General features: G+C 42.5%; 1 protein-coding gene across 1 annotated transcript; it reads left to right on the top strand.

Moving 5' to 3' along the window:
- Positions 1-2,215: 2,215 nt before the first annotated feature.
- LOC116982331 (all-trans-retinol 13,14-reductase-like) lies at positions 2,216-22,926 on the top strand. The gene is made up of 8 exons (XM_033035591.1): positions 2,216-2,420; positions 6,149-6,346; positions 12,154-12,273; positions 12,841-12,979; positions 14,228-14,337; positions 17,850-18,016; positions 19,226-19,385; positions 22,714-22,926. Exons 1-8 carry the CDS (start codon positions 2,216-2,218, stop codon positions 22,857-22,859), a joined length of 1,245 nt encoding a protein of 414 aa, XP_032891482.1. The 3' UTR covers positions 22,860-22,926.
- The last annotated feature ends 3,677 nt before the right edge of the window (positions 22,927-26,603 follow it).

Raw genomic sequence — 26,603 nt, 5'->3', positions numbered from 1 at the left:
GGGTATGCACATTGGCTCTCGTTCACACTTCCAGGCGTGTTACAGCAGTGTGCCTATGTTTTCATCCGCAGGGACGCTCACCACTCGCCATTGCAGCGGGTCTATGAAGGGCCTTTCCAGGTGCTGCGAGCCAGAGGTGCCACGTTCACGTTGGACGTAGGAGGCCGGGAGGAGTTCGTCTCCATCGGCCGACTTAAGCCCGCCCACGTGGATGTGGACAGGCCGGTGGTTGTTGCTCCACCGCGGCGTAGGGGTCATCCGCCGGCCGTTTAGCCCATACTGAGTACGACTGTTTCTTCACCTGTGTCCGGTTTTGTTCAGCCGGCCTCAATTGTATTGCCCTCCCGGCCCTGTATTGCTGGCCCCTCCTATTACGTCTGCCCCGCCTTCGAGAACCACGCGTTCCGGACGTCTCATTCGGGTCCCTGTTCGGTTCCGTACCTCGTGTTCTGGGGGGGACCTTGAGGCGGCACCTGCTGGTGCCCGCAGGTAATCGAACCCGGCGGCCGGGTGCCTCGGACATGTGACTCTGGGGAGGGGTTGTGGTTCACGCGCTTTCTGGTGATGCCCCATCAGTCGTTCTGGACCACCGTTGTGGCTGAACCTGTGTATTGGCTGTGTTGAGTTGTTTTGTTGATCGCATCATTTTATTAATAAAACTCGTTTGGAAAATCAACTCCAGGCTCAACCGCCCAAATACCATACTTGGTTATCGCAATAACGGACACCATCCCCCCTCCCTATGGTCCATTTAACTGGGTTTACTGTACTTTTGAATATGGTTCCGTTAATGTTGGCCACTTTCAAGTGATGTTAAGGGCTTGTCCCACTGTACGAGGTGATTCAAGAGTTTAAAATGGGATTCTCATCTCGGTCCTAAAAGATTTCCCCCTTATCACTTTAAAATGGGATTCTATCCATGATCTTCATGCAAATGGGGGATGGGGGGAGATGGGAGAGACTGGGTGCTGCTGGGTAAAAGTGGGGGCTGGCATGCACATGAAGGACTGAATGGCCTTCTTTTGTCCGGTACATATCTGTAATTCTACGAGCAAAACACAAAGTGTTTGAGGAACTTAACAGGTCAGGCAACATCTGCGGAGGGAATAGACAAACAACATTTTGGGTCAGGAGCCATCTTCATACTGATGTAGTAAGGGGAAGGAAGTTGGATAAGAGAGGTGGGGTGGGGGAAAACCTGGCAGGAGATAGGTGGATACAGGTGAGGGGGTGAGTGATTGGGAGAAGGTTGGAGTAAGTGACAGAGGGCTGGACAAGAAAAAGAGACAAAAAGGGTGTCAGATAAGGAGAGGTGAGGAGAGAAATGTAAGGGATAAGGGTGGAAGGGGAAAGAAGGGAGATTAAAAAAAACAGTCTATCTAATTCTATGCAACAACACCATCTGCAGGTGTGGAGCTTTATCTCACCTAGATTCTGCAGATGGGAAATTGACTCCAGACCTTTATTTGGTGAGGAATGGTATTGGATCCTCAAGCCCACAGACTTCAAGCAGACAGTTAAGTCTGCGAGGAAGAGAGGAAAATATGTTCGTTTCCTTTTACTTCATTATTTGTGATTTGTCTTGTGCCTCTCATTAATTTTTAAAAATCTTAAATTTCAAAAAGGTTGAGATAAGTGTTTCATGTTTTGCTCGTTATTGAGAGTTACTGAATGTCAGAGAACGAAGGAACATTTTAAACAGCTGGACGTCAAAACATGAGGAGAAATTTGGGGTTGGTGCATTGTTTAATGTTCACTAAGAGCTCACTGCTGGAGGTCTCATGCCAACCTGTTCTGCTCCAATTAACAATATAGGAGAATAATTCCATTCAATGACCTGTTCAACGTACATCTACAGTAACTGAAGCTTGGCTCACGGGAGGGAAAAGAGTGGTCTTTTGTTAATTTAATTGTTTCTACATAGCGAAGATAGACACATAACACTGGAGTAACAGCTGGACAGGCAGCATCTCCGGAGAAAAGAAATGGGTGACATTTCGGGTGGAGACCCTTCTTCAGACTGAGGTATATCTCCTTTGCAGAGTCATAGAGTGACACAGTGTGGAAGCAGGCCCTTCTGCCCAACTTGCCCACCCCGGCCAACATGTCCCAGCTACACTAGTCCCACCTGCCCGGCTTTGGTTCATACCCCTCCAAACCTGTCCTATCCATTGTTCAGTTCAAGAAGAGTAAATAGGTTTAATTGCCTCTCTTGATGTTGCAGAAAGCTTCAAAGCATGTTCCCCTGATGGCTATCCTGAAAATGATTCCTTTTTCGTTGGCCAAATTTCTTATTAAGACGGGCATCATCCATTGGATCTCCACAATATTTAAGGATGCAAGCACAAATGTTATTCAGGTTGTTAATAAGCTGACAGAAAACAAAGATCTAAGAGTTGTCTTCTGCTACATGTTCACCGGTAAGTGGATGATTTTATTTTCCGTCTTATTCTTCGTGTCTGCTGCAACTGTAAGATCACAGATAAGAATAATTTCTCAGTTTATCACATTAGCCGTTTGATGCATTTCAGGTATCGCTTCAGTTGACATACTGTATGGCTTTGTGGTTAGTTTTGTTTCTATTAATCATTAGATTTAGGAGTGTGCTTACTCCAGAAATCCAAAGCAGAACACATTTTTCTTTTTCACTCATGAATGCGCACTCACTGCCCTAGATCAATAGCTCTCTCCACTCCTAATGCCTTGTCTCACCATCTATTGATATACTGCAGATACTCAACAAGTCTTATAGAGCATGGAAATAGGCTCTTCTGTCCAACTCATCCATGCCGGCCAAGATGCCTCATCTAAGCTAGTCCCATTTGACCGTGTCTGGCCCATATCTCTCTAAATCTTTCCTATCCATATATCTATCCAAAAGCCTTATAAATACTGTTATAGTACCTGCCTCAACTACTTCCTCTGGCAACTCGTTCTATATATACCAACCACCATTTGAGCTAAAAAGGTTGCCTATTAAATCTTTCCCTTCTCAACTTAAACCTATATCATCTGTTTTTTGATTCCCTACCCTGGGTAACTAATTGTGCATTCACCCAATCTATTTATCCTTATTATTTTATGCATCTCTGTAAGAAAAGTCTTATCATGTAATTATTTCGCAGGTTGCTCACGAGCCCAGTTTTTATTGTCCATTGCTAATTTCCCTGGAGTTTATCAGCTTGTTTGAACATCTCAGTGTAAGTTAAAATTCAGCCATTTTGCTCTCAATTTGCAGTCACATTTTAGCCAGATAGATTAGGCATAATTTAATCAGACACATTTCATGTTTACTATTAACATTAAAAAATATATAAATTCTAGATTTTAATGTATTTACTTATGGTAATGATTCTGTAGAATTAATTGCCACAGTACATTGTGGAGGCCAAGTCAATGGATATTTTTAAGGCAGAGGCAGATAGATTCTTGATTAAGTAAGTAATTTTATTGGCCAAGTATTCACATACAAGGAATTTGCCTTGGTGCTCCGCACACAAGTAACAACATGACATACAGTGACAGTTACGAATGACTCAGAAAACACTAAACATGAATAATAATAAAACATTAATGATAAAACACCATTGATCAAGCATGTGAACCAACAAAATACCTGATCAAAGGGAGGCTACGGATTTTTGGCTGTTGAGTAGAGCAACTACTCGTGGATAAAAACTGTTTTTATGTCTGGCTGTGGCAGCTTTGACAGTCCGGAGTCGCCTTCCAGAAGGAAATGATTCAAAGAGTTTGTGGCCAGGGTGAGAGGGGTCAGAGGTGATCTTGCCCGCTCGCTTCCTGGCGAGCGGGCAAGATTAGTACAGGTGTCAGGGGTTTTGGAGAGAAGGCAGGAGAATGGGGTTGAGAGGGGAAGATAGATCAGCCATGATTGAATGGCAGAGTAGACTTGATGGCCAAATGAAATAATTCTACTCCTATCACTTATGAAGTTGTGAACATGATTTTATGCATTTCCCACTTCTATGGAATTTGTAGATAACAATCCAAGCCAATTGATTGCACAGCCAATAACTCAGCTTATTTATCCTGATTTGAGGAAAAAAACAAATTTTGACAGCACAGGTTGTTGTACAGCAGTAGGACACAAAGTGCTGGAATAACTTTGGAAGGGTGGCATGGAGGCGTAGCGGTAGAGTTGCTGCCTTACAGCGGCAGAGGTCCGGGTTCGACCTTGACCTCAGGTGCTATCTGTACGGAGTTTGTACGTTCTCCCTGTGACACATGTGCGTTTTCTCCGGGATCTCCGGTTTCCTCCCACACTCCAAAGACGCACAGGCTTGTAGGTAAATTGACTCGGTAAAATCGTAAATTGTCACTAGTGTGTGTAGGAAAGTGTTAGTGTGTGGGAATCGCTGTTCGGCGCAGACTTGGTGAGCCGAAGGGCCTGTCCCCACACTGTATATCTAAACTAAAGTATAGGAGCAGGGAGGTTCTACTGCAGTTGTACAGGGTCTTGGTGAGACCACACCTGGAGTATTGCGTACAGTTTTGGTCTCCTAATCTGAGGAAAGACATTCTTGCCATAGAGGGAGTACAGAGAAGGTTCACCAGACTGATTTCTGGGATGTCAGGACTTTCATATGATGAAAGACTGGATAGACTCGGCTTGTACTCGCTAGAATTTAGAAGATTGAGGGGGGATCTTATAGAAACTTACAAAATTCTTAAGGGGTTGGACAGGCTAGATGCAGGAAGATTGTTCACGATGTTGGGGAAGTCCAAAACAAGGGGTCACAGTTTAAACATAAGGGGAAAATCTTTTAGGACCGAGATGAGAAAAATATTTTTTACACAGAGAGTGGTGAATCTCTGGAATTCTCTGCCACAGAAGGTAGTTGAGGCCAGTTCATTGGCTATATTTAAGAGGGAGTTAGATGTGGCCTTTGTCGCTAAAGGGATCAGGGGGTATGGAGGGAAGGCAGGTACAGGATACTGAGTTGGATGATCAGCCATGATCATATTGAATGGCGGTGCAGTCTCGAAGGGCCGAATGGCCTACTCCTGCACCTATTTTCTATGTTTCTATGTAAACTAAACTTAGTGGGCCAGGCAGCATCTGTGGAGGACATGGACAGTCGATGATTTAGGTCAGGCTTCAGGCTGATTGGAGTGGGCGAGAGAGAGATGGAAAAGAGTTGGAATCTGTACAGCAGATTTTAATTATAATTGAAATCTTTATATTACAAGTTATGTTAGTTATCTATTGCATGGAGCAGATTATTGATTGTGCAACAGCATTGAAACAAGTCACGGTTATTTTAGAAAAATATAATGTCGAGGAACTATACTGTGTCATGTGAACTAATAAATGCCAGATTTCCATATGTAACTCCGAATGGTTACAATGGCAGACCAAATAACATCACTGTTGACACATATTTTCCTGAATGTTCATCCCCAGTCTAAAGAGAAAGGTCTGTTATGAAGTTGCAGCTGCACCTCTATTGCAATTTCCCTTTCACTGAATGTCAAAGAAATTAAATTTCAGAAGAATAACACATGTTTAACATACATAATGCACTGTTTTAGATCAGATTAGGGGATAAACAGCAGAGGTGGGTTTCAAGGAGTTGAGAGTTCCAAATCGGTGCCTTGCAGAGACATTTCTAGATTATAATGAGTAGAGAACTAAAATTAATCAAAAAATCTGCACTTATGTAGACTGAAATTCCAATCAATTCACAATTCTCACTTTAGTTTAGAGATTAAGCAAGGATACAGACCCTTCAACCCCACTGAGTCCACACTGACCACCAAACACCAGTTTTATGTTATCCTAATTTTGCATCAACTCCCTACACATTAGGGGCAATTTACGGAGAGCCAATTAACCTACAAACCCACTCATCTTTGGGGTGTAGGAAGAAACTGGAGTGGCCAGAGGAAGCACATGCGGCCATAAGGTGAACGTGCGAGCTCCACTGAGGCAGCACAAGAGATCAGGATCGCTGAGTTTCTGATGCTGTGAGGCAGCAGCTCTACCAGCTGTACCTCTGTTCAATTTTAGAATCCTGTTTTATTTCAGAATGTAAACCATGCATGTTTATGGAGTAGTGATTTCAGAAAGAAAGAAGGAAATTATTGCATGGTTTTGCAGACTGTTTAACCGATTGCTTTGTCTCACCAGGTGTCCCTCCCAAAGAATCCAGCTTTGTTATGAATGCACTGTTGGTACATCACTATAAGCGTGGAGCTTGGTATCCCAAAGGAGGTGCCAGCGAGATTGCCTTCCATTGTATCCCAGTTATCCAGAGGACAGGTGGGGCTGTTCTTATGCGCGCCCGTGTGCAGCAGATTTTAATTAGCAAAAATGGAGAGGCCTGTGGTGAGTTTAAAGTCAAACCACTTCTTTGCCCCCTTCTCTGACTCTTCCTCGCCACGACGGAAGAACAAGGTAGCCATCGGAAATTTATGTCTATTAATGTCTACTCATCGAAGATAGACACAAAATGCTGGAGTAACAGGCACCATCTCTGGAGAGAAGGAATGGGAGTCGATTTGAGTCTACACCGTTCTTCAGACAGAGAGTCAGGGGAGAGGAAGACACAGAGAAAAGGAAATGTAAGGTAAGTGGTAGTGTAAAGTGGAAGTGTACTTCCTTATCTCTGTGTCTCCCTCTCCCCTGACTCTCAGTCTGAAGATGGGTCTCGACCCGAAATGTCACCTATTTCTTCTCTCCAGTGATGCTGCTTGTCCCACTGAGTTACTCCAGCATTTTGTGTCTATCTTCGGTATAAGCCAGCATTTGCAGTTTCTTCCTACACATAATGTCTATTCATTTTTGGGCTGCTTCAAATAGATGCCAACTGGACTATTCCTTTCACATATCAACGTGACTTGCATTTCATATTCATTCAAATGGTCAACTTTTCACTCCAACTAGAGACTGATAGAGATATTATTCCAGGCAAGGATACAAACTCTGGCTTTCACTTTCAAAGGCCAATATCTAACAATTTTTGTTATTAATATTTCTTGTCCTTGTTTATTTAGACACTTTTAATGTTGAGTAGACGGTCAATTGGAAATAAGAATGTCAGAGTGTTCATGGCGTTTAGCACAAGGCTGGTTAATAGGATTTCGGCCTTGAAGGGTGTTAAAAGAGAGGTGAGAGGTGAAATTTATGAGAGGGAAAATAATGAAAAGTTAAACCTTGAAAATGAGTATGTTGAAATGAAGAAAATTCCAAATGCTCCCAAATTGTCTGGTAAAAGATAGAAAGAGGAAGATTACTGCACACACTATATGTTTCATGTGAGACACGTGGACAGATGATATTGAGAAATTCCTCTTGATGGATTTGGCCCTTGAATGAATTTACAGAGACAACAGCTCAGTATCAATTAAAAACTCATCAGATGCTCTAGTGACAAACATTTGGATGCCTCTTCATAAGGAGATTGGGCGTGGAGCTCTCTTAAATTGCAATTATCTTGAAGAAGGCTGTAATTTCCTGCTGAAGTGTAAATTGACATTGTTTGGGTTTATGGAGCCAAGTTTACATCTTCGGAATCTATAACACCATCAAATGCAAGCCTACTGGTGTACAACCAGTTGTGCGCCAATCATGGCCCATGGATCTACAGTGCCTTCCATAATGTTTGGGACAAAGACCCATTATTTATTTATTTGCCTCCGTGCTCCACAATTTGAGATTTGTAATAGAAAAAAAATCACATGTGGTTAATGTGCACATTGTCAGATTTTATTAAAGGGTATTTTTATACATTTTAGTTTCATTATGTAGAAATTACAGCTTTATTTATACATAATCCTCCAATTTCAGGGCACCATAATGTTTGGGACACAAGGCTTCACAGGTGTTTGTAATTGCTCAGGTGTGTTTAGTTGCATCCTTAATGTAAATATAAGCGAGCTCTCAGCACCTAGTCTTTCCATCATCTTTGGAAACTTTTATTGCTGTTTATCAACATGAGGACCAAAGTTGTGCCAATGAAAGTCAAAGCAGCCGTTATGGGATTGAGAAACAAGAATACAACTGTTAGCGACATCAGCCAAACCTTAGACTTAACAAAATCAACTGTTTGGAACATCATTAAGAGGAAAGAGAGCACTGGTGAGCTTACTAATCGCAAAGGGACTGGCAGGTCAAAGAAGACCTCCACAGCTGATGACAGAAAAATTCTCTCTATAATAAAGAAAAATCCCCAAACACCTGTCCGACAGATCAGAAACACTCTTCAGGAGTCAGGTGTGGATTTGTCAATGACAACTATCCGCAGAAGACTTCATGAACAGAAATACAGAGGCTACACTGCAAGATGCAAACCACTAGTTAGCCGCAAAAATAGGATGGCCGGGTTACAGTTTGCCAAGAAGTACTTATAAGAGCAACCACAGTTCTAGAAAAAGGTCTTGTGGACAGATGAGATGAAGATTAACTTATATCAGAGTGATGGCACAGGCAAAGTATGGTGGAGAGAAGGAACTGCCCAAGATCCAAAGCATACCACCTCATCTGTGAAACACAGTGGTGGGGTGTTATGGCCTGGGCATGTATGGCTGCTGAAGATACTGGCTCACTTATCTTCATTGATGATACAACTGCTGGAGGTCATAGCATAATGAATTCTGAAGTGTATAGACACATCCTATCTGCTCAAGTTCAAACAAACGCCTCAAAACTCATTGGCCGGCGGTTCATTCTACAGCAAGACAATGATCTCAAACATACTGCTAAATCAACAAAGGAGTTTTTCAAAGCTAAAAAATTGTCAATTCTTGAGTGGCCAAGTCAATCACCCGATCTGAACCCAAATGAGCATGCCTTTTATATGCTGAAGAGAAAACTGAAGGGGTCTAGCCCCCAAAACAGGCAATACAGGCCTGGCAGAGCATCACCAGAGAAGACACCCAGCAACTGGTGATGTCCATGAATCGCAGACTTCAAGCAGTCATTGCATGCGAAGGATATGCAACAAAATACTAAACATTACTACTTTCATTTACATGATATTGCTGTGTCCCAAACATTATGGTGCCCTGAAATGTGGGGACTATGTATAAACACTGCTGTAATTTCTTTTTTTTTTTTTTTTTTGTTTATTTTATTAGAAGTTAATACAATACAAAACAATACAGTGGCACCTAATTTTAGGTGCCAACTATGTCATACCGTAATCCATTCTATGTACAACCTCTAGTTTTATGTTATGAGTAGGCAAGACAAGAAAAAGAAAACAATAGAAAGGGGAAAGAGTGGAAAAATAGATGGTAGAGAGTAGAAAAATGTGAAGTGTGGATATAAAAAATAAAAATAAAAAAATAAAATAAAAAAGAAAAGGTGGAAAGTAGAAATAGAAGAAAAGGCCCCTTAAAAGAGAATTTTTCAAATCTATATTCGGAGATGTAGATCTATCCACGTCATGAACTGAAATCAGCAATCCTTATGGTACCGCTGCATCACATGATTCCAAAAAGTCGATGAAAGGAGACCAACTCCTTAAGAATTGGTCATATTTATCTATTAGTCGGAGTCTCATTTCTTCAAGGCGTGCTATGTCCATCATATTCCTAATCCACATTTTAACAGTTGGTATGGTTGTATTTTTCCAAAATTTAAGTATCAATTTCTTTCCAATTATTAACCCATAATTAAAAAAAACATTTTGGTCTTTATTTAAATTGGTATCTTCTCCTATTATTCCAAATATAATCCATTCCATTTTGGGTTCTATTCTTGACTTGAAGAGCTTTGTAAATATATCAAATATATCACTCCAAAATTTATTCAACTTTGTACATCCTACAAATGAATGTGTTAAATTAGCGTTTTGAAACAAACATTTATCGCATCTGGGAGAGACGTTTGGATAAAATTTATTCAACCTCGTTTTTGAATAATATAGTCTATGTAATAATTTGAATTGAATTAAATTATGTCTTGTATTAATAGAACAGTTATGTGTATTCATCAAATACTTTTCCCATCTATCCTTCGAGATCTTTATCATTAGCTCATGTTCCCAATCTTCTCTTAGTGCTTCTGTTGAGGGTGATTCTCTATCTAATATATTATTATAAAAGTATGAAATTAATTTTTGTGAATCAGCCTTAATATTCATTGCTTCTTCTAAAGGGTCTAAAAATATAGTTTGAAATCTATGTATATATTTCTTCATAAAGTCACATACCTGTATATATTTAAAATATTGATTATCCTTCAATTTAAATTTTAATTTTAATTGTTGAAATGATAACAGTTTACCCAATTCATACATATCCCCTACTTTCCTAATCCCCAGTCTATCCCATTGTTGATATGTGTTGTCGATGAGAGAAGGTTTGAATGCGGGGTTGTTCAATAGTGGGGTTAGTACTGATAAATTATTTAATTTCAAAGATACTTTTATTTGTTTCCAAATTCTTATTATATTGTGAATAATTGGGTTCTTCTTGTATATTATACTATTCCATTTTATCGGTGAGAGCAGGATCGTTCCTATATCGTGCGGATAGCACTCCTCTTTCTCCATTCTTATCCACTCCAACTGCTGAGTGGAACTATCCAGCCAGTACATGATGTTCTTAATATGCACTGCCCAGTAGTAATACATAAAGTTAGGTAATGATAAACCCCCAACTTCTTTAGATTTGCACAAATGCTTTAGTTGAATTCTATGTGTTCTGTAATCCCATATAAAATTAGTAACAGTGGAATCTAGTTTTTTGAAAAAATATTTTGGAATATATATTGGGATCGCTTGAAACAAATATATTAATTGTGGTAAGAAAGTCATTTTTATAGCGTTGATTCTACCTATCAATGAGAGCGGAAGTGTTTTCCAAAATTTAATCATATCATTCAGTTTATTTAATAGTGGTATAAAATTGGCACTAAATAATGATTTGTGTCTTCTTGTAATTTGAATACCCAGATACTTGAATTTTTCTGTTGCAATTTTGAAGGGGAATTTTAGTAAGTGTCTCGAATCCTGTGGTTTTAAAGACATCATTTCGCTTTTATCCCAATTTATTCTATATCCTGAAAAAGAGCCGAATTCCTCAATTAGTGTTAATAAGGTGGGTATACTCGTTTGTGTATTACACTGCTGTAATTTCTACATGATGAAACAACAATGTATAAAAATGGCCTTTATTAAAATCTGATAATGTGCACTTTAACCACATGTGATTTTTTTCTATTACAAATCTCAAATTGTGGAGTACAGAGGCAAATAAATAAATGATGGGTCTTTATCCCAAACATTATGGTGGGCACTGTATATCGTTGAATCCACCAGTGACGTTTAAAGCTCCCATAAACATATGGAAAGGGTTGAGCACATGATACATGCTGTTATAATAATGGAGCATGATGGATTAGGCTGTTTAACTCGTACTCTCACTCCAGATGCCTTTCCATGTGAACGGAAGCATTATTTTACGCAGAGGGGACAAATACTGTTTTGCATCTCGACTTTCCTGCAGAGGATTTAATGTTGCTCAATGCTGAAATTATCAATCATATGCAGAACACCATCTTTATGCCTCTCAAATTGGCTGTTGATGGGTTTCAATAAAAGAAAAGACACCAGGTCTCCAAAAATATGGTACAATGTCAAATAGATTTAGCTGGCAATGCTTTCCACAGACTAGGAAAACATAAATGAAAAGTGAAGCATTCACTGCAAATGTTCACATCAGATTAAATGGATACAGTGGATAGAATTATTTTCCCATAATCCAATTCATACCCTGTTAATGGACTCCCATTTACAATGTTGTCAGTCTGATGGTGGGTCCTGACCTGAAATGTTGCCTGTCCATTTACCTCCACAGATGCTACCTGACCCATTGAGTTCCTCCACCACTTTGTGTGTTACAATGTTGGCAGGTCAGGTGTTTCAAATTTCCCAGAAAATCCCCATGCCAATGTATTCTCATGCACACCACATACCAACAAACTTACAAACTCTTTGTGTTCTTGCCAACAAGATTACTGCATGACTAATTTTGGTCAAGGATTTAAGTTGTACAAGGTTAAAAGTTGCAGTTCTCCGTTCAGTTGGCTTCAGCAGCCCTCTAAGATTTATTTTTATGGGAAGTGAGATTAACTGCATTAATATTTTGACGCTAGTTTGGTTTTACTATCAACATATATCATTGTAGGTGTGACTGTCAAAAAAGGGCAAGAGAAAATAAATATTTATGCCCCCTCGGTGATCTCTGATGCCGGAATTTACAACACTTATGAATGTCTTTTACCAAAGGAAATCCAAGCCAAACCCGGTGAGACGATAATCTGCTGTATTGCGCTGTGGCCAATAGATCTTAGTGTAACAGCATCAATTTTCTTTAACTGGAATATCAATACAATGTAGCTCTCCAGCACTTGATTGATAAACAGCTGATCTTAGTAGATTTTCTGTTAAAAGCAAAAGCCTCTTTATACATTCACTTATAGACAGGTTATTAATGAAGACTACAACAGGTTCCTTGGAGTGACGGAGGCTAAAGGGTGATCATGTAATGGTGTATAAAAATCATGAGGGGAATTGATAAGGTAAATGCACAGTCTTTTACACAGGGTAGAGGAATTAAGAACCAGTGGATATAGGTTTAAGGAGAGAAGGGAAAGATTTAATGGGAAACTGAATGGCAATGTTTTCACTCGGTGGGTGATTTGTCTATGGAATAAGCTGCCAGTAGAAGTAGTTGAGGCAAATACAATAATAACATTTAAAAGACACTTGGACGGGAACATGGATAGGAAAAGTTTAGAGGTATATAGCAGGTTCCACTCAAGAAAATTCAGGTCATGGATACTGATCGGTGATCTTATTTCTTCCTATGCAGACATCCAGTCACAGCTTAGCATGGTGCGTCATAGCATGGGATCGTTCCTTGTGTTCGTCGGTCTCAAAGGTACAAAAGAAGAGTTAGGGTTGAGAGCAACCAATTATTGGATTTATCAAAACAACAACATGGATGAGCTGTAAGTCACTGCAATATTCATCTACATCAGTCCCACTGCCGTTAATTGAGCATTGGGCAAGGATAAGGGGAAGTGATGGTGGGGGTGTTCAAGTCATTCTGATCAGTTTAGTTTAGTTTAGAGATACAATGTGGAAACAGGCCTACCGAGTCCTCTCCAACCAGCGATTCCTACACTAGTACTATCCTACACACTAGGGACAACTTACAATTTTTTAAACCAAATCCAAATTAACCTACAAACCTGTGCATGTTTGGAGTGTGGGAGGAAACCAAAGCACACGGAGAAAACTCACATGGTCACAGGGAGAATCTGCAAACTCCTGACAGACAACATCCGTAGTCAGGATCGAACCCGGGTCTCCGGCGCTGTAAGGCAGAACCTCTATCACTGCGCCACCAAGCCGCCCTTATACTCAAAGCTAATCAGTGACCAAATACATAATTCCACAGTTTCCCAATAGTTATGGTGAGACAATGATTATTGTGTACATTTCATTGGAAATTAAGGGCTGTGAGGGAGAGAAGTATATTATTGTCAATCTAAGGTGGACAAAAATGCTGGAGAAACTCAGCGGGTGAGGCAGCATCTATGGAGTGAAGGAATAGGTGAGGTTTCAGGTCGAGACCCTTCTTCAGACTGAAAAAGGGTCTCGACCCGAAACGTCACCTATTCCTTCGCTCCATAGATGCTGCCTCACCCGCTGAGTTTCTCCAGCATTTTTGTCTACCTTCGATTTTTCCAGCATCTGCAGTTCTTTCTTAAACTTATGGCCAATCTAGATTTTATGGAATTAACAAATTGGTATGGGTATTTTAATTATTGTAAGTGTAATTTGCATTTAAACTTAAAAAGACAAGTTTATATGCTTTTCAAACTCTCTGTTGATATTATATGTTGAGACATACCCCAAAAGACTTGCAGCTGTAATTGCAGCGAAAGGTGGTTCTACAAAGTATTGACTCAGGGGGGCTGAATACTTTTGCACGCCACACTTTTCAGTTTTTGATTTGTTAAAAAATTTGAAGACCATGTATCATTTTTCTTCCACTTCACAATTATGCACCACTTTGTGTTGGTCTATCACATAAAATCCCAATAAAATGCATTTACGTTTGTGGTTGTAACGAGTACTATCTTTACATGTTCAGTTGTGCTGTTGCTAGTAAGAATGTCATTGATCTATCTGGGACATATGACAATAAAACACCCTAGACTCTAAAAGTTTCAATTATTTTACTGTTTCAGAATGTGTCACACCATGCCTGCAAGCAAGGAGGAGTTTGTCAAAACTATTCCGATGTTATTTGTTACTTTTCCATCAGCCAAGGATATCACCTGGAAGGAACGATACCCAGGTAATTACCATCAAAGTGCGCTGAAAAAGATGGGCAGACAAACTGGGCATGGGATCCTTGAAATAATTATTAAGCATTCAACAGATGCGTTCGTGTATGTGTTCCACTCACTTTTTCAGTCAAATTTAAATTCTTGTATATTTCTATATTGCAAATAGATATCTAGTCTCCCAGAGCATCTCGTCTGTCTTAGTGTAATTTACTATGCTTACACTCTTCTGTTTGAGTATGAATGTGCTTATGTATAATAAGATTTTCCTGAATTGTGTGCAAAAGATAATCTCCCAGCGCAAAGGTATATCTGACAGTGAGGTACCATGACACCTTTGAATGGAGACGCTGGATCTGCAGATGATGGACTCTTGAGTTTTGGAGGATCTGAAGAATCTGGAAGAAAGTGCTGTAGGTTAGGCAGCATCTGTGGAGGAATGGACAGTTGATGGTTTGGTCCAGGACCCAACTTCAGTCCCTTCTTCTAGTCAAGACCCTTCTACATTTCCCCCACAGATGCTGCCTAACCTACTGAGTTCATCTGGCACATTGTGCTTTGCTTGAGTATCCCAGAACATAAAGACTCATATGACTCAATAAGAGCGGGGAAGGCTGTTTGGCTCTTTGAGCCTGTTCCACCATTCATGGCCTATCCTTTATCTCAACACCATATCCTCACAGCAAAGCACAAAGTGCTGGAGAAACTCAAAGGGTCAGGCAGCATCTGTGGAGGGAATAGATAGACTATATTTCAGGTCAGGACCCTATTCAGGCTAAAATCTCAAGTCCGACAAAGGGCAGTGAATGAAACGTCATCTGTCGATTCCCTCCACAGATACTGCCTGACCCGTTGAGTTCTTCCAGCACTTAGATTTTAGCTCAAGATTCCAGCATCTGCAGTTTCTTGAGTCATTATATTCCCGTAGTCTCTTCTAATCCTTGATGTTCTTTTGTATCACTGTCCTTCTTGAACTAATTTAGTGACCTAGCGCCCACTGCCTTCTGCTGTCAAAAATACCACAGGTTTCACATAATTAAACTCCTAACTTGAGTCTGTGACCTCTGGTCCTCGACCTGTCCTTCCAGGGGAAACATCAAACTCTGTCAGAATTGTGTACGTTTCAATCAGATCTCCTCTCAATCTTAAACAATCTTATGAATAGACAATAGACAATAGGTGCAAGAGTAGGCTATTCGGTCTTTCAAGCCCGCACTGCCATTCACCGTGATCATGGCTGATCATCCACAATCAGTACCCCGTTCCTGCCTTCTCCCCATATCCCTTGACTCCGCTATCTTTTAGCACTCTAACTTTCTTATGAAAGCATCGAGAGAATTGGCCTCCACTGCCTTCTGCGGCAGAGAATTCCACAGATTCACAACTCTCTGTGTGAAAAGGTTTTTCCTCAACTCTGTTCTAAATGGTCTACCCCTTTTCTTAAACTTAGCTCAGTCAACCCAATCTCCCCTCATCTGAATGTCCTCCCATCCTTGTCTTGCCCCGCCCTTTCCCCGCACCCCTTTCTCCCCACCTATTCATCAGTCAGAAGAAAGATTCCGACCTGAAACATCGTCTGTCCATTTCCTATCCACAGATGCTGCCTGACCCACTGAGTTCCTCGGCACTTTGTATTTTTTGCTAATGAGCAACTATTATGTTGTGTTCACTCTCCCCTGAAGGGCTTCACACAACAAGATCATTCCTGTTCATTGCACAGAACTCCTGCTCATTGCACAGCATCCAATCTAAGATAGTCTGCTTATGAGTTGGCTTCTCAATTGACTGGTGTGAAATGAAAACATTGTGGCGAGATTCCAGGTATTATTCCCAATTGCCAAGTGCACCCATGATTGCCAATAGTACTTAATATTGTTTTTGTTCGATGCACACCCATTCAATGTTTGGAATCCCATGGGCACTTCCCACTAATGGTTAATGTTTGCTGTCTCTTGGTGCTTCTTAGCTCTGGTTCCACACTGGTCCGACATTCAGATTTTCCGAGTCTGTTTCCTTGCTCACCATTGCACTGATTTCATCCATAGCAAGCACTTTCCCCCGTTTTCCTTTTCCTTTAATATTGGTCTTCCTAAATATCAACTCTCCTTCGATATTCAACTCCCAACCTTATCCACTAGAACTGTGCCTTTGCATAATAATTATGTCATATCCATATTTACATGTGTGTGGCTGCTAATTTGTTGATTCTATTACAAAGGTCCCGTACTGAAACCACAGCATTTGTAATAAAATAAAGGCGTATGTAGATGTCAAGAGATTGCAATTCAATGATTCAAATATAGTTATTGTTACATGTACCTACTGCCTACATGTACCTGTTTGTAGTTTGTTTGGTTGTTTGTTTTTTAGCACAAAGTCCGCGAGCATTGCCACTTTTCATTTCACTGCACATCCCGTATGTGTATGTGACGAATAGACTTGACTTGACTTGACTTGACGTGACTACTGTAGGTGCAGTGAAATGGTGTTTTGCATAAAGCCTGATAAAATCATATAGCAGACCTCATCTAGGCAGTACACAAGTGTTGCCACATTTTGGCGCTGACAAAGTTACAAAAGTACACCCCCCCCCCCACCCTCACCGTCCCCCCTCCCACCACCCGCAAGGTCCCCATTTGATTTTATTGCCATTGGTGACTAAACAAATTTTAATAATACTTTGTTTTAATGTACAATGGGACTATTTGTCTTGCTATCATCCTTCTCTTTATATTTTAACTCAACCAAGTTCTAAAGGAGAGTGAATGTTTCAAGGAAAAGGGACTTCCTCCCATTAACAATCCACAGTGTTGATCAAAAGATACATTCTTGATGGAATTAAGAAGCAATTTGGAGCTTAATTCATCCGCACCCAATTATTAAAAGGCAGTCTGTGGAGAAAAGGAAACATTTGTCAAAAAACATTAAAACATTTTGGTTGATCTATATTTTACAATTGAGAATATTATTACTGTGTCTGATTACAAATGCCTGTGTTAAGAAGAAAAGTTAATATCTCCTCAAATCAGGCCTGATTTGCTTCACTAATCTTTCTGCAATATGCAGAGATAAAAATGTCATCAGACATTATTGAGATGTATTAAATCTTTGGTCTTTACAAGCCATCTAGAGCAGTGGGACTGGAGAATAAAGCTACATGGCGCAGAGTTATACGGCTATATGTGCTATACGGTGGCACAGCAGTAGAACTCACAGTGCCAGAGATCCGGGTTCGATCCTGACCTCGGATGCTGTCTGTGTGGAGTATGCACGTTCTCGCTGTGATCATGTGGGTTTCCTCCGGGTGCTCCGGTTCCCTCCTACATCCCAAAGAACTGCGGGCATGTAGGTTAATTGATCGCAGTACATTACCTTTCGCGTGTAGAAGGTGGATGTAAAAGTGGGATAACGTAGAAATAGTGTGAATGGGTGCTCGATAATTGGTGTGGGCTCGGTGGGACGGAAGGCCTGTTTCAAGGCAGTATTTCTAAACTAAACTCAAACTAACATTTCTGATTATCAGGAAATTCGTGTATGACAATTCTGACCATGGCTCGCTACGAGTGGTTCGAGGAATGGAAAGATGAAAAAGTAAAGAGTCGAGGGGCGGACTACGAGACGTGGAAGATGGACATTGCCAGGAAACTATTGGACCGGGCCATAGATTTGTTTCCACAGCTGAAGGATAAGGTATCATTAAAACCGTGGTTCTTCTAGCTATTTATTTATTTGTTGCCAGTATTACTGGTCTGACCTCATTGCCCACTGAAACAAATGTCTTGTGGTATTATTCAGGGTGCTGTCAAGATGAACAAAGGAGGAGGACTGACTGAAAGTTATTGCATTCCACCACAGTGAAGAATGTTGATTACACTGTGGTGGATGTTCATGTTGTATTCTACTGTGTATTGTGCTCTTTTGATTGCATGGCTTCATGGTAAGTCAAATTCCACTGTACCTTAATTGGTGCATGTGGCAATAAATGTGAACTTGAACTTGAGTCAATCACCTCAGAGGCTCTGGGGCCAGACGTTGACCAGACCAAGTAAGGGTGGCTGATTTCCTCCGTCGAAGAACACAAGTGATCAATTAACATATTGGTCTTTGGTGTGTGGGAGTACACCTATGTGGTTAAGGGGAGAACGTGCAATATAATCCCAATCAGTACCAGAGATCAGGTACAGTTTATTCCCAGCTGTTATCAGGCAACTAAATCATCCTATCAATAACTAGAGAATGGTCCTGAGCTATTATCTATCTCACTGGAAACCCTTGGACTATCTTTAATTGGACTTCACTGGATTTTATCTTGCACTAAATGTTATTCGCTTTATCATGTATCTGTTCATCTGTGGATGGCTCGATTGTGATCATGTATAGTCTTTCCGCTGACTGGTTAGCATGCAACAAAAGTTTTCACTGTACCTTGGTACACGTGGCAATAAACTGAACTAAACTAAACTAAACCTGGGTCCCTGGAGCTGTGGAACTTTGCTTTACTGGGCACACCACTCTGCTGCACAAGATAGCCATAATGTGACATTATTTTACGATGTGTGTTGAAAGGAACTGCAGATGCTGATTTAAATCAAAGATAGACACAAAAAGCTAGAATAACTCAGCGGGGCAGACAGCATCTTTGGAGAAAAGGAACAGGTGATGTTTCGGGTCGAGACCGTTCTTCAGACTGAGAATCAGGGGATAGGGAAACGAGAGAGAGAGGCGCGATCTAGAGAAATATTTGGGTTGTCTGGCAACGAAAGAAAATGCAGTAATCAATTTCTTCTCTCCAGAGATGCTGCCTGTCCCGCAGAGTTACTCCAGCTTTTTGTGTTTATCTGTCGTCATCAATTAATCAACGAGAAATTATTGTTTAAAATGTATGTGTGAAAATCCTAGATTGAATACATCAATGCGGCGACTCCTCTCAGTAATCAGTACTACCTGGCTGCACCTCGAGGGGAGATGTACGGTATCGAGCAGGACCTTCATCGGTTCACTCCTGAAGTCGTCGCCTCCATCAGAGCCAAAACGCCCGTGAAGAACCTTTACCTCACTGGTAAGCATTCGGCTGAGTCTATTCCAACCAAGCAGGAATGTCGGTTAACTAGCTACTTCACTATGTTGACAGGGACAGAATCAGGTATTAATATAACAGCAAGAATGTAATTATAGGTTTGCCTCTGCATGTTGCAAATCTTCCTGTGCCAGGACTTGCCTGTAACCAGACAACAATTCTTCAACCCACATTTTCTTAATTAATACATATAATTAATACATATTTTAGTCATGGAGTCATGCGGCACTGAAACAGAATCTTCAGCCCAATCTTCCATGCCGATCAACACTAGTTCCTCCTGCCCACGTCTGGGCCATATTCCTCTAAATCGTTCCCTGTCCAAATGACTTTTCAATGCTGTAACAAGGAACTGCAGGTGCTGGTTTACCAAGGAAAGACACCAAATGCTGGAGTAACTCAGCGGGTCAGGCAGCAACCCTGGAGAACATGGATAGGTGACGTTTCTGGTCGGGACCCTTCTTCAGCCCGAAACGTAACCGATCTATGCTCTCCAGTGATACTGCCTGACCCGTTGAGTCACTCTACCATTTTGTGTCTTTTAAATGTTGTTATTTTACCTGCCTCAACTACCTCCTCTGGCAGCTTTTTCCATATACCCACCACCTTGGGTATATGTGTGAAAATGTTGCCTCTCAGGTTTATATTACCTCTCACCTTAACCCCGTGCCCACTAGCTTTCTGGCAGAAGATCAGATGTGACCATGTGCTTTGGCTGCTTCCCTTTATAACTTTGATCGTCACAGCTTGCACAGTATAGATCTTTTGCTGTACCTCAGGAATGGTTGTTGCACTATGAGAAAAGATAAGTGTTTCGATCGTGTCTCAAAGCTCAGTGCATAGAAGCTGCCTGAGAGCAAGGACTGATGAAATCCTTCAGTGCCTCGTTCTATTTTTTTGCTTGTATTTCCCTTTTGATCATTCCGTTCCACACGAGCAAGACTTGGACACCCAAGGCAGAGATGGACAAAGTAAAAATTGCTCACTAATGGTCTCAGCTCTGGAAAAAAATGATTTGAGCCTGTTTGGGAACATTTATTCTCAGCTGAAAAAAAATTGAATTTCATCAAATCAAAAAGTGAAAGGAAAGCCTTCAGATGTCGACTATCCCCAACGTTTTCTGTTTCAATTTCATAAAAGTGTTAACTTCATGGAGATTGTCAGGGAAAATGAATTTCCCAATTAATTTTTCAGTTTGGGCACTATTCAGATGACCCCTGGTGTTCAACCTCACAAACATGTAACAACCAATGGCAATGCCGTGACAAATCTCTTCCACACAATCTCCATGGTTACAACACGTTTTAAGGTTTTACACGTTCTATAAAAAACTAATGCACACTCCCCTGGATATCCGGTGGCGCTGTTACTGGCTGCCTCCGCCCGCGGTCTGGTTTTTTGTTGTGTTTAGAGTGTGTTTTTATAGTTTTTTTCAGTATTTTATGTGGGGGGAAGCGGGTAGGGTAAGGGGTAAACCGTCCTTCATTCGCTTCCTGGCGAGGATGCGGCTATTATTCGAGTTGCGTACTCGCCCCCCCCCCCCCCCCCACGGCCTACAAACTGGAATTACGCGACCTTACCTGCTGGGACCAGACCAGAGCTGCAGCAGCTGCGGTGCTGCGCTCGATATATCGCGGAGCGGGCGAGGCCTTACCTGGAATCACCACTTGGAGTTCCGGAGTGTTGGGCCGCTGCTCCAACATCGCGGAGCTGTGGGTGCACAGCTCCCAACGCGGGCGGCGCTGACTTTAACATCGCGGAGTCCTGGGACCCTTTGCCGGGGGTCGCTAGCGCGAATCTCCGCCCAGCGCAGCCTGTGGACATCGGGAATAACGGATTCCGGTGGAAGGTGGCCGATTCAGAGGTCCAGGCCGCTGAGGATGTTCTCCCGTTCAACGTCGGGGTTCCATCATTCCCGGCGAGAGGGCCTGAACATCGGGTCGCCTGTAGCGGCGACTACGGGGTGCTCGGGTGGCCCCGACCACGGGTGAACATTGGGGAACATCAGCGAGGAGGTTGACTGGACTTTGGTTCCTTCTCTCACAGTGGGGAAATTTGGTGCCGCTGTGGGGATGTTTGTGTTGTGGACTACTGTGTTCTGTGTTTTTGTTTTGTTTTGTTTTTTATTTTATTTTTTGTATGACTGTAAGGGAAAGAGAATTTTGTTGTCTCTTAACTGAAGACAGTGACAATAAATTAAATCTAATCAAATCAAATCAAAAACCATGGCAAACCATGTTTCAGGCCTTGATTCCTTTGGACGGTGACACAGTGGCACAGGTGACAGTGCTGCTGCCTCACGGTGCCAGTGACCCGGGTTCGATCCTGAGCTCGGGTGCTCTCTCTGCGGGGTTTCCCGTTCTCTGTGTGTTTCCCCCAGGAGTCATAGTGTCATCCAGCACAGAAACAGGCCCTTCTGCCCAACTTGCCCATGCCAACCAAGATGCCCATCCACACTAGTCCCACCTACATGTGCTTGGCCCAGAGCCCTCTAAACCTTTTTATCTGTGTACTTGTCCAAATGTTGTTCAAATGTTGTTATAGTACCTGCCTCAACTACGTCCTTTGGCAGTTCATTCCATAAATACACCACTCTCTGTGTGAAAACGTTGCCCCTCGGGTTCCTATTCCAATTTCCCTCTCTCACCTTAAACCTATGTCCTCTGGTTCTCGAATTCCCTTGGTGAAGAGCTGGAGGCAAGAAAGGACCAGGACCAATCTGAGCTGTCCACAAATGGCCTCAGGCAGGGCTTTGCCTGTTAGGCCCATTGCTGGCTAGGGAAGGTGTAATGTCATGAGGGAAACAATGTTGAGAACTGTGGACAAAACAACATGAAGAACTGTGGAACTGGTTAAACAACTAGGCTGGCGGGGGGGGGGGGGGAATGAACGTAGAAGTTACTTAAAATTAAAGAATTCAAAGTTCATACCGCTTGGTTGTAAGCTGCTCAAGTGAAATATGAGGTGCTGTTCCTCCAAATTGTCTGTGACCTCATTCTTGCCATGGAGGAGGCCCAGGACAGAGAGGTCAGTATGGGAAGTAACCAGCAGATGCCATAGACCTCAACAGACCTAGAGAAAGTGTTCAACAAAATGATCACCGAGTCTCCGTTTGGTATATGAATTGGCCTCTTGAAATTCCACCTATTGTGTAGTGAATAGATGAGAAAGTGGGGTAACCTGGAAGTAGTGTGTTCGGGTGACCGATTGGCAGTGTGGACCCTGTGGGCAGAAGGGTCTGTTTCCATGATGTATCTCTCTAAATTCCAAACTGCAATCCATCCACTTATCTCGATGCATTCTCTTGCAGGTCAAGATGTCTTTTCCAATGGGATAGCAGGAGCTATGCATGGAGGACTTCTCTGTGCCTCTGCCATTCTCAGGCGAATTGTGTATGTAGATCTTATTTTTCTTAAACGGAGACTTAAGAAGAAACAACTTAAAAAAGTTGTGTGAACCTCTGACAGCAGGTTTAATCAGTGCTTCATGGCACTGTGAATAAAGGATGCTTGATTCAATTCCACCTGATTCTCAATTGATGTTTTGTTAAAATCTCTTCATTCTCAATTCTTTTGCTGCTGCTTTCTCACTTTGGTATACAGTTTAAGATTTTTTGTTGTTGGTGCTAGTAAAACACACAGAAAACCAATGTCAAAACTGGACCGTAGGATTTTGTTTTTGAATTATTCACTTTCTGATAATGTTGAGAAAGGTCGACATTTGCAGCCCATCACTCATTGCCTCATGGAAGGTGACAATAACTGATCAGGTGTGAAACTTGGAGGACTTTTTCATAGTTTGGAGGATCATAAAACACAGATCAGTTAAAGAGGACAAGTTTTCTGCGTTGAAGAACAGTCGTGACCCAGATGGGGATTATACGAGTATCTCACATTTTTTTGAATATAGACACAAAAAGCTGGAGTAACTCAGCGGGTCAGGCAGCATCTCTGAAGAGAAGGAATAGGCGACGTTTCGGGTCAAAGGTTTCAAAGGTCTTTTATTGTCACATGTACTAATTTTTGCATGTCTTTCATCTATGGAAACATGCAAGTTCACCACTGAACCATGGTAATCCCTGGCGCATGACCAATGAACATGTGAAGTATTGCGGGAATGGAGTTCATGCATTGGCAGCATGCAGAGACTCAGTATTAGCATTTGCAGGCGAACACTCTCTTTCATACCATCCGCCCGTCCAATCAAACACCTTCTGCCCCATTGTGGAAATGTCTACCCATGACAGATTGGCAGCATCGGTCACTTCAGACCCACAGAACCAGACTGGAGAGAAGCCATCCTCAGTCCAACATAATTCCCAAGGGAGAAGGAGAAGATATTTATAGGCTGCTGTCTGGGGTAAAATGTGAGCTCAGTGCTGGAATGCAGAGGTGACATGGGATCAACTCCATGATTCAAATATAATAGTTTAACAACGTTGTATAACTAATTATCCCCAGAAAACTCATGTTCATCTACGTTATGTTTATTCAATGGATTAACATTCATTTTTCGTAATACAGTTTTAATTTATACTAGACCAAGTGCAGACCCATTGGGTCTGTTTCCCCAACGGCTTTTTCGGGTGCGGGGGGGGGGGGGGGGGGGCGGCGGCATCACACTCACATTAACCACCCCCCAAACACACAGGTGGGGGGAGGGGGGGTGAGAAGAGGGGAGGGAGGGGAGAGGAGGAGGAGGAAACGGGAGAGATTTGGGAGGGAAATTAGAGCGGGGTAGGGGATGAGAGAGGGGGATGGGGAGAGAGATGTGGGGGAGGGGGGGATGGGGAGGGAGGGGAGGAGGGAGGGAGGGGGAGAGGTGTGGGGGGAGACGAGCGGGGGAAAGAGTGGGGATGGAGGTGGAGGGGGAAGGAGGAGAGGAGGGGAAGATGGAGAGGGAGGAGGAGGGTGAGGGGGAGTGATGGAAGAGGGACAGAGGGTTAGGGAAGGGGCGAGGGGGAGAGAGGAGGGGGTGGGGGTAGAGAGGGAAGGGGGGTTGGGTTAGAGCGGGCAAGTGTGTGGGGAGGGAGAGAGGGATGGGAGAGGGAGAGGGGTGAGGAGAGGGAGAGCTGGAGGAGAGAAGGGGGAGAGAAGTGGAAGAGTGGGGAGGGAGGGAGGGGCAGAGGGGTAGTGGGAGTGGTGGAAGAGGGACGGGGGAGTGGTGGAAGAGGGAAAGAGGGGTAGGAAAGGGGTGGGGGAGAGAGGGGAAGGGAGGTGAAGAGAGAGGATTGGGGAGGGAGAGGGGTGGGGTAAGGGGAGAGACGTGGAAGAGTGGGGAGGGAGGGGTAGGGGGAGTGGTTGAAGAGGGACAGAGGGGTAGGGGAAGGGGGCGGGGGTAGAGAGGGAAAGGGGTGGGGTAGAGAGGGAAGCGGGTGGGGGAGAGAGGGATGGGTTGGAGAGGGAGAGGGGTGTTGAGAGGGAAACATAGAAACATAGAAATTAAGTGCAGGAGTAGGCCATTCGGCCCTTCGAGCCTGCACCACCATTCAATATGATCATGGCTGATCATCCAACTCAGTATCCTGTACCTGCCTTCTCTCCATACCCCCTGATCCCTTTAGCCACATCTAACTCCCTCTTAAATATAGCCAATGAACTGGCCTCAACTACCTTCTGTGCCAGTGAATTCCAGTGATTCACCACTCTCTGTGTGAAAAATGTTTTTCTCATCTCGGTCCTAAAAGATTTACCCCTTATCCTTAAACTGTGACCCCTTGTTCTGGACTTCCCCAACATCTGGAACAATCTTCCTGCATCTAGCCTGTCCAACCCCTTAAGAATTTTGTAAGTTTCTATAAGATCCCCCCTCAATCTTCTAAAATCTAGCGAGTACAAGCCGAGTCTATCCAGTCTTTCTTCATATGAAAGTCCTGACATCCCATGAATCAGTCTGGTGAACCTTCTCTGTACTTCCTCTATGGCAAGAATGTCTTTGAGCATTGGGCATTGTGACATCACACGATGGAACGTTCACCAGGTGCTGGTGCTCCTGCAAAGGCATATGTAAATGAATCCATTCCGATTGGACATATGTGAACATTGGGCATTGTGACATCACACAATGGAACGTTCACCATGGGCTGGGGCTCCTGCAAAGGCATATGTAAATGGATCCATTCCGATTGGACATCTGTGAGCATCGGGCATTGTGACATCACACGATGGAACGTTCACCAGGGGCTGGGGCTGGGGCTGCTTCTATGGGTGAGAAGCAGTTTATTTTTGAAATATTGGGGGGGGGGGGAGAAGGATTTGATTAAAAATGTGTACTTAAACACGACGAAATGTAATGAGGAGCGGATACTTTGAAAGAAAAGTGAAATCTCTACCGAAATGGAAAAGATCTCGGCGATTCTTCGTCTGGTTTCAGAGTAGCAATGAATCAAAGGAAGAAAGGTGGCCGGCAGCCGTCCATGTAAATGGATCCATTCCGATTGGACATCTGCGAGCATTGGGCATTGTGACATCACACGATGGAACAAATCAAAAGGCAGAAAGGCAGCCGGTCGGACGGACGGCGGCAGGCACAGACTTTTAATATATAATAGATTTTAATATTCAAAATGATCTCTTGTACTTTCTCAGAGAATTTTGTAAATAGCACGACTAAGTGACTTTATAGAAAGGTTAGTCAATGACTGTTTGTGCAGTATATACTGAGCCCTTCAACTTAATTGAGTAATAACATGGTGTAATAGAATGCATCACAAGATTAGTTTCTTTTTATAATGTCCCTGCTGAAATTTATAATAGCTCTGCATTGCCACTGTCAGGACATTGTTAGTATTGCAACTGTCAGTTTTATCTTGAAAAAGGCACTAATAATAAAACTGATGTATCAAACACACAAAAAAGAAATAATTTACCTGCACTTAACTTACCTTTTAACTCGAGGTCAGCTTGAATAAATGGAGCTATGCTACTTTCTCTATTGCCCTTGAAGTAAAATTGAGGGACCAGATACAAGGAACTGCAGATGCTGGAATCTTGAGCAAAACACAAAGTGTTGGAGGAACTTAAGCAGGTCAGGCAATATCTGTGTGGGCAATGGACAAATGATGTTTTGGGTCGGGAACTTTCTTCAGACTGATGTCAGAACATGGTTGAAGAGCAGGAGAGCAGCAGGAATCATAGAGGGGGAGCAGTGAGCGTTGGGATACTTTTATTGTTGCATGTGACAAGTCACAGTGAGATGCTT

Source organism: Amblyraja radiata, chromosome 16, assembly GCF_010909765.2.
Source record: "Amblyraja radiata isolate CabotCenter1 chromosome 16, sAmbRad1.1.pri, whole genome shotgun sequence".
Classification (NCBI taxonomy): domain Eukaryota; kingdom Metazoa; phylum Chordata; class Chondrichthyes; order Rajiformes; family Rajidae; genus Amblyraja; species Amblyraja radiata.
Note: the sequence above shows the minus strand (reverse complement) of the source record. Positions and strands in the feature narration are given on the sequence as shown.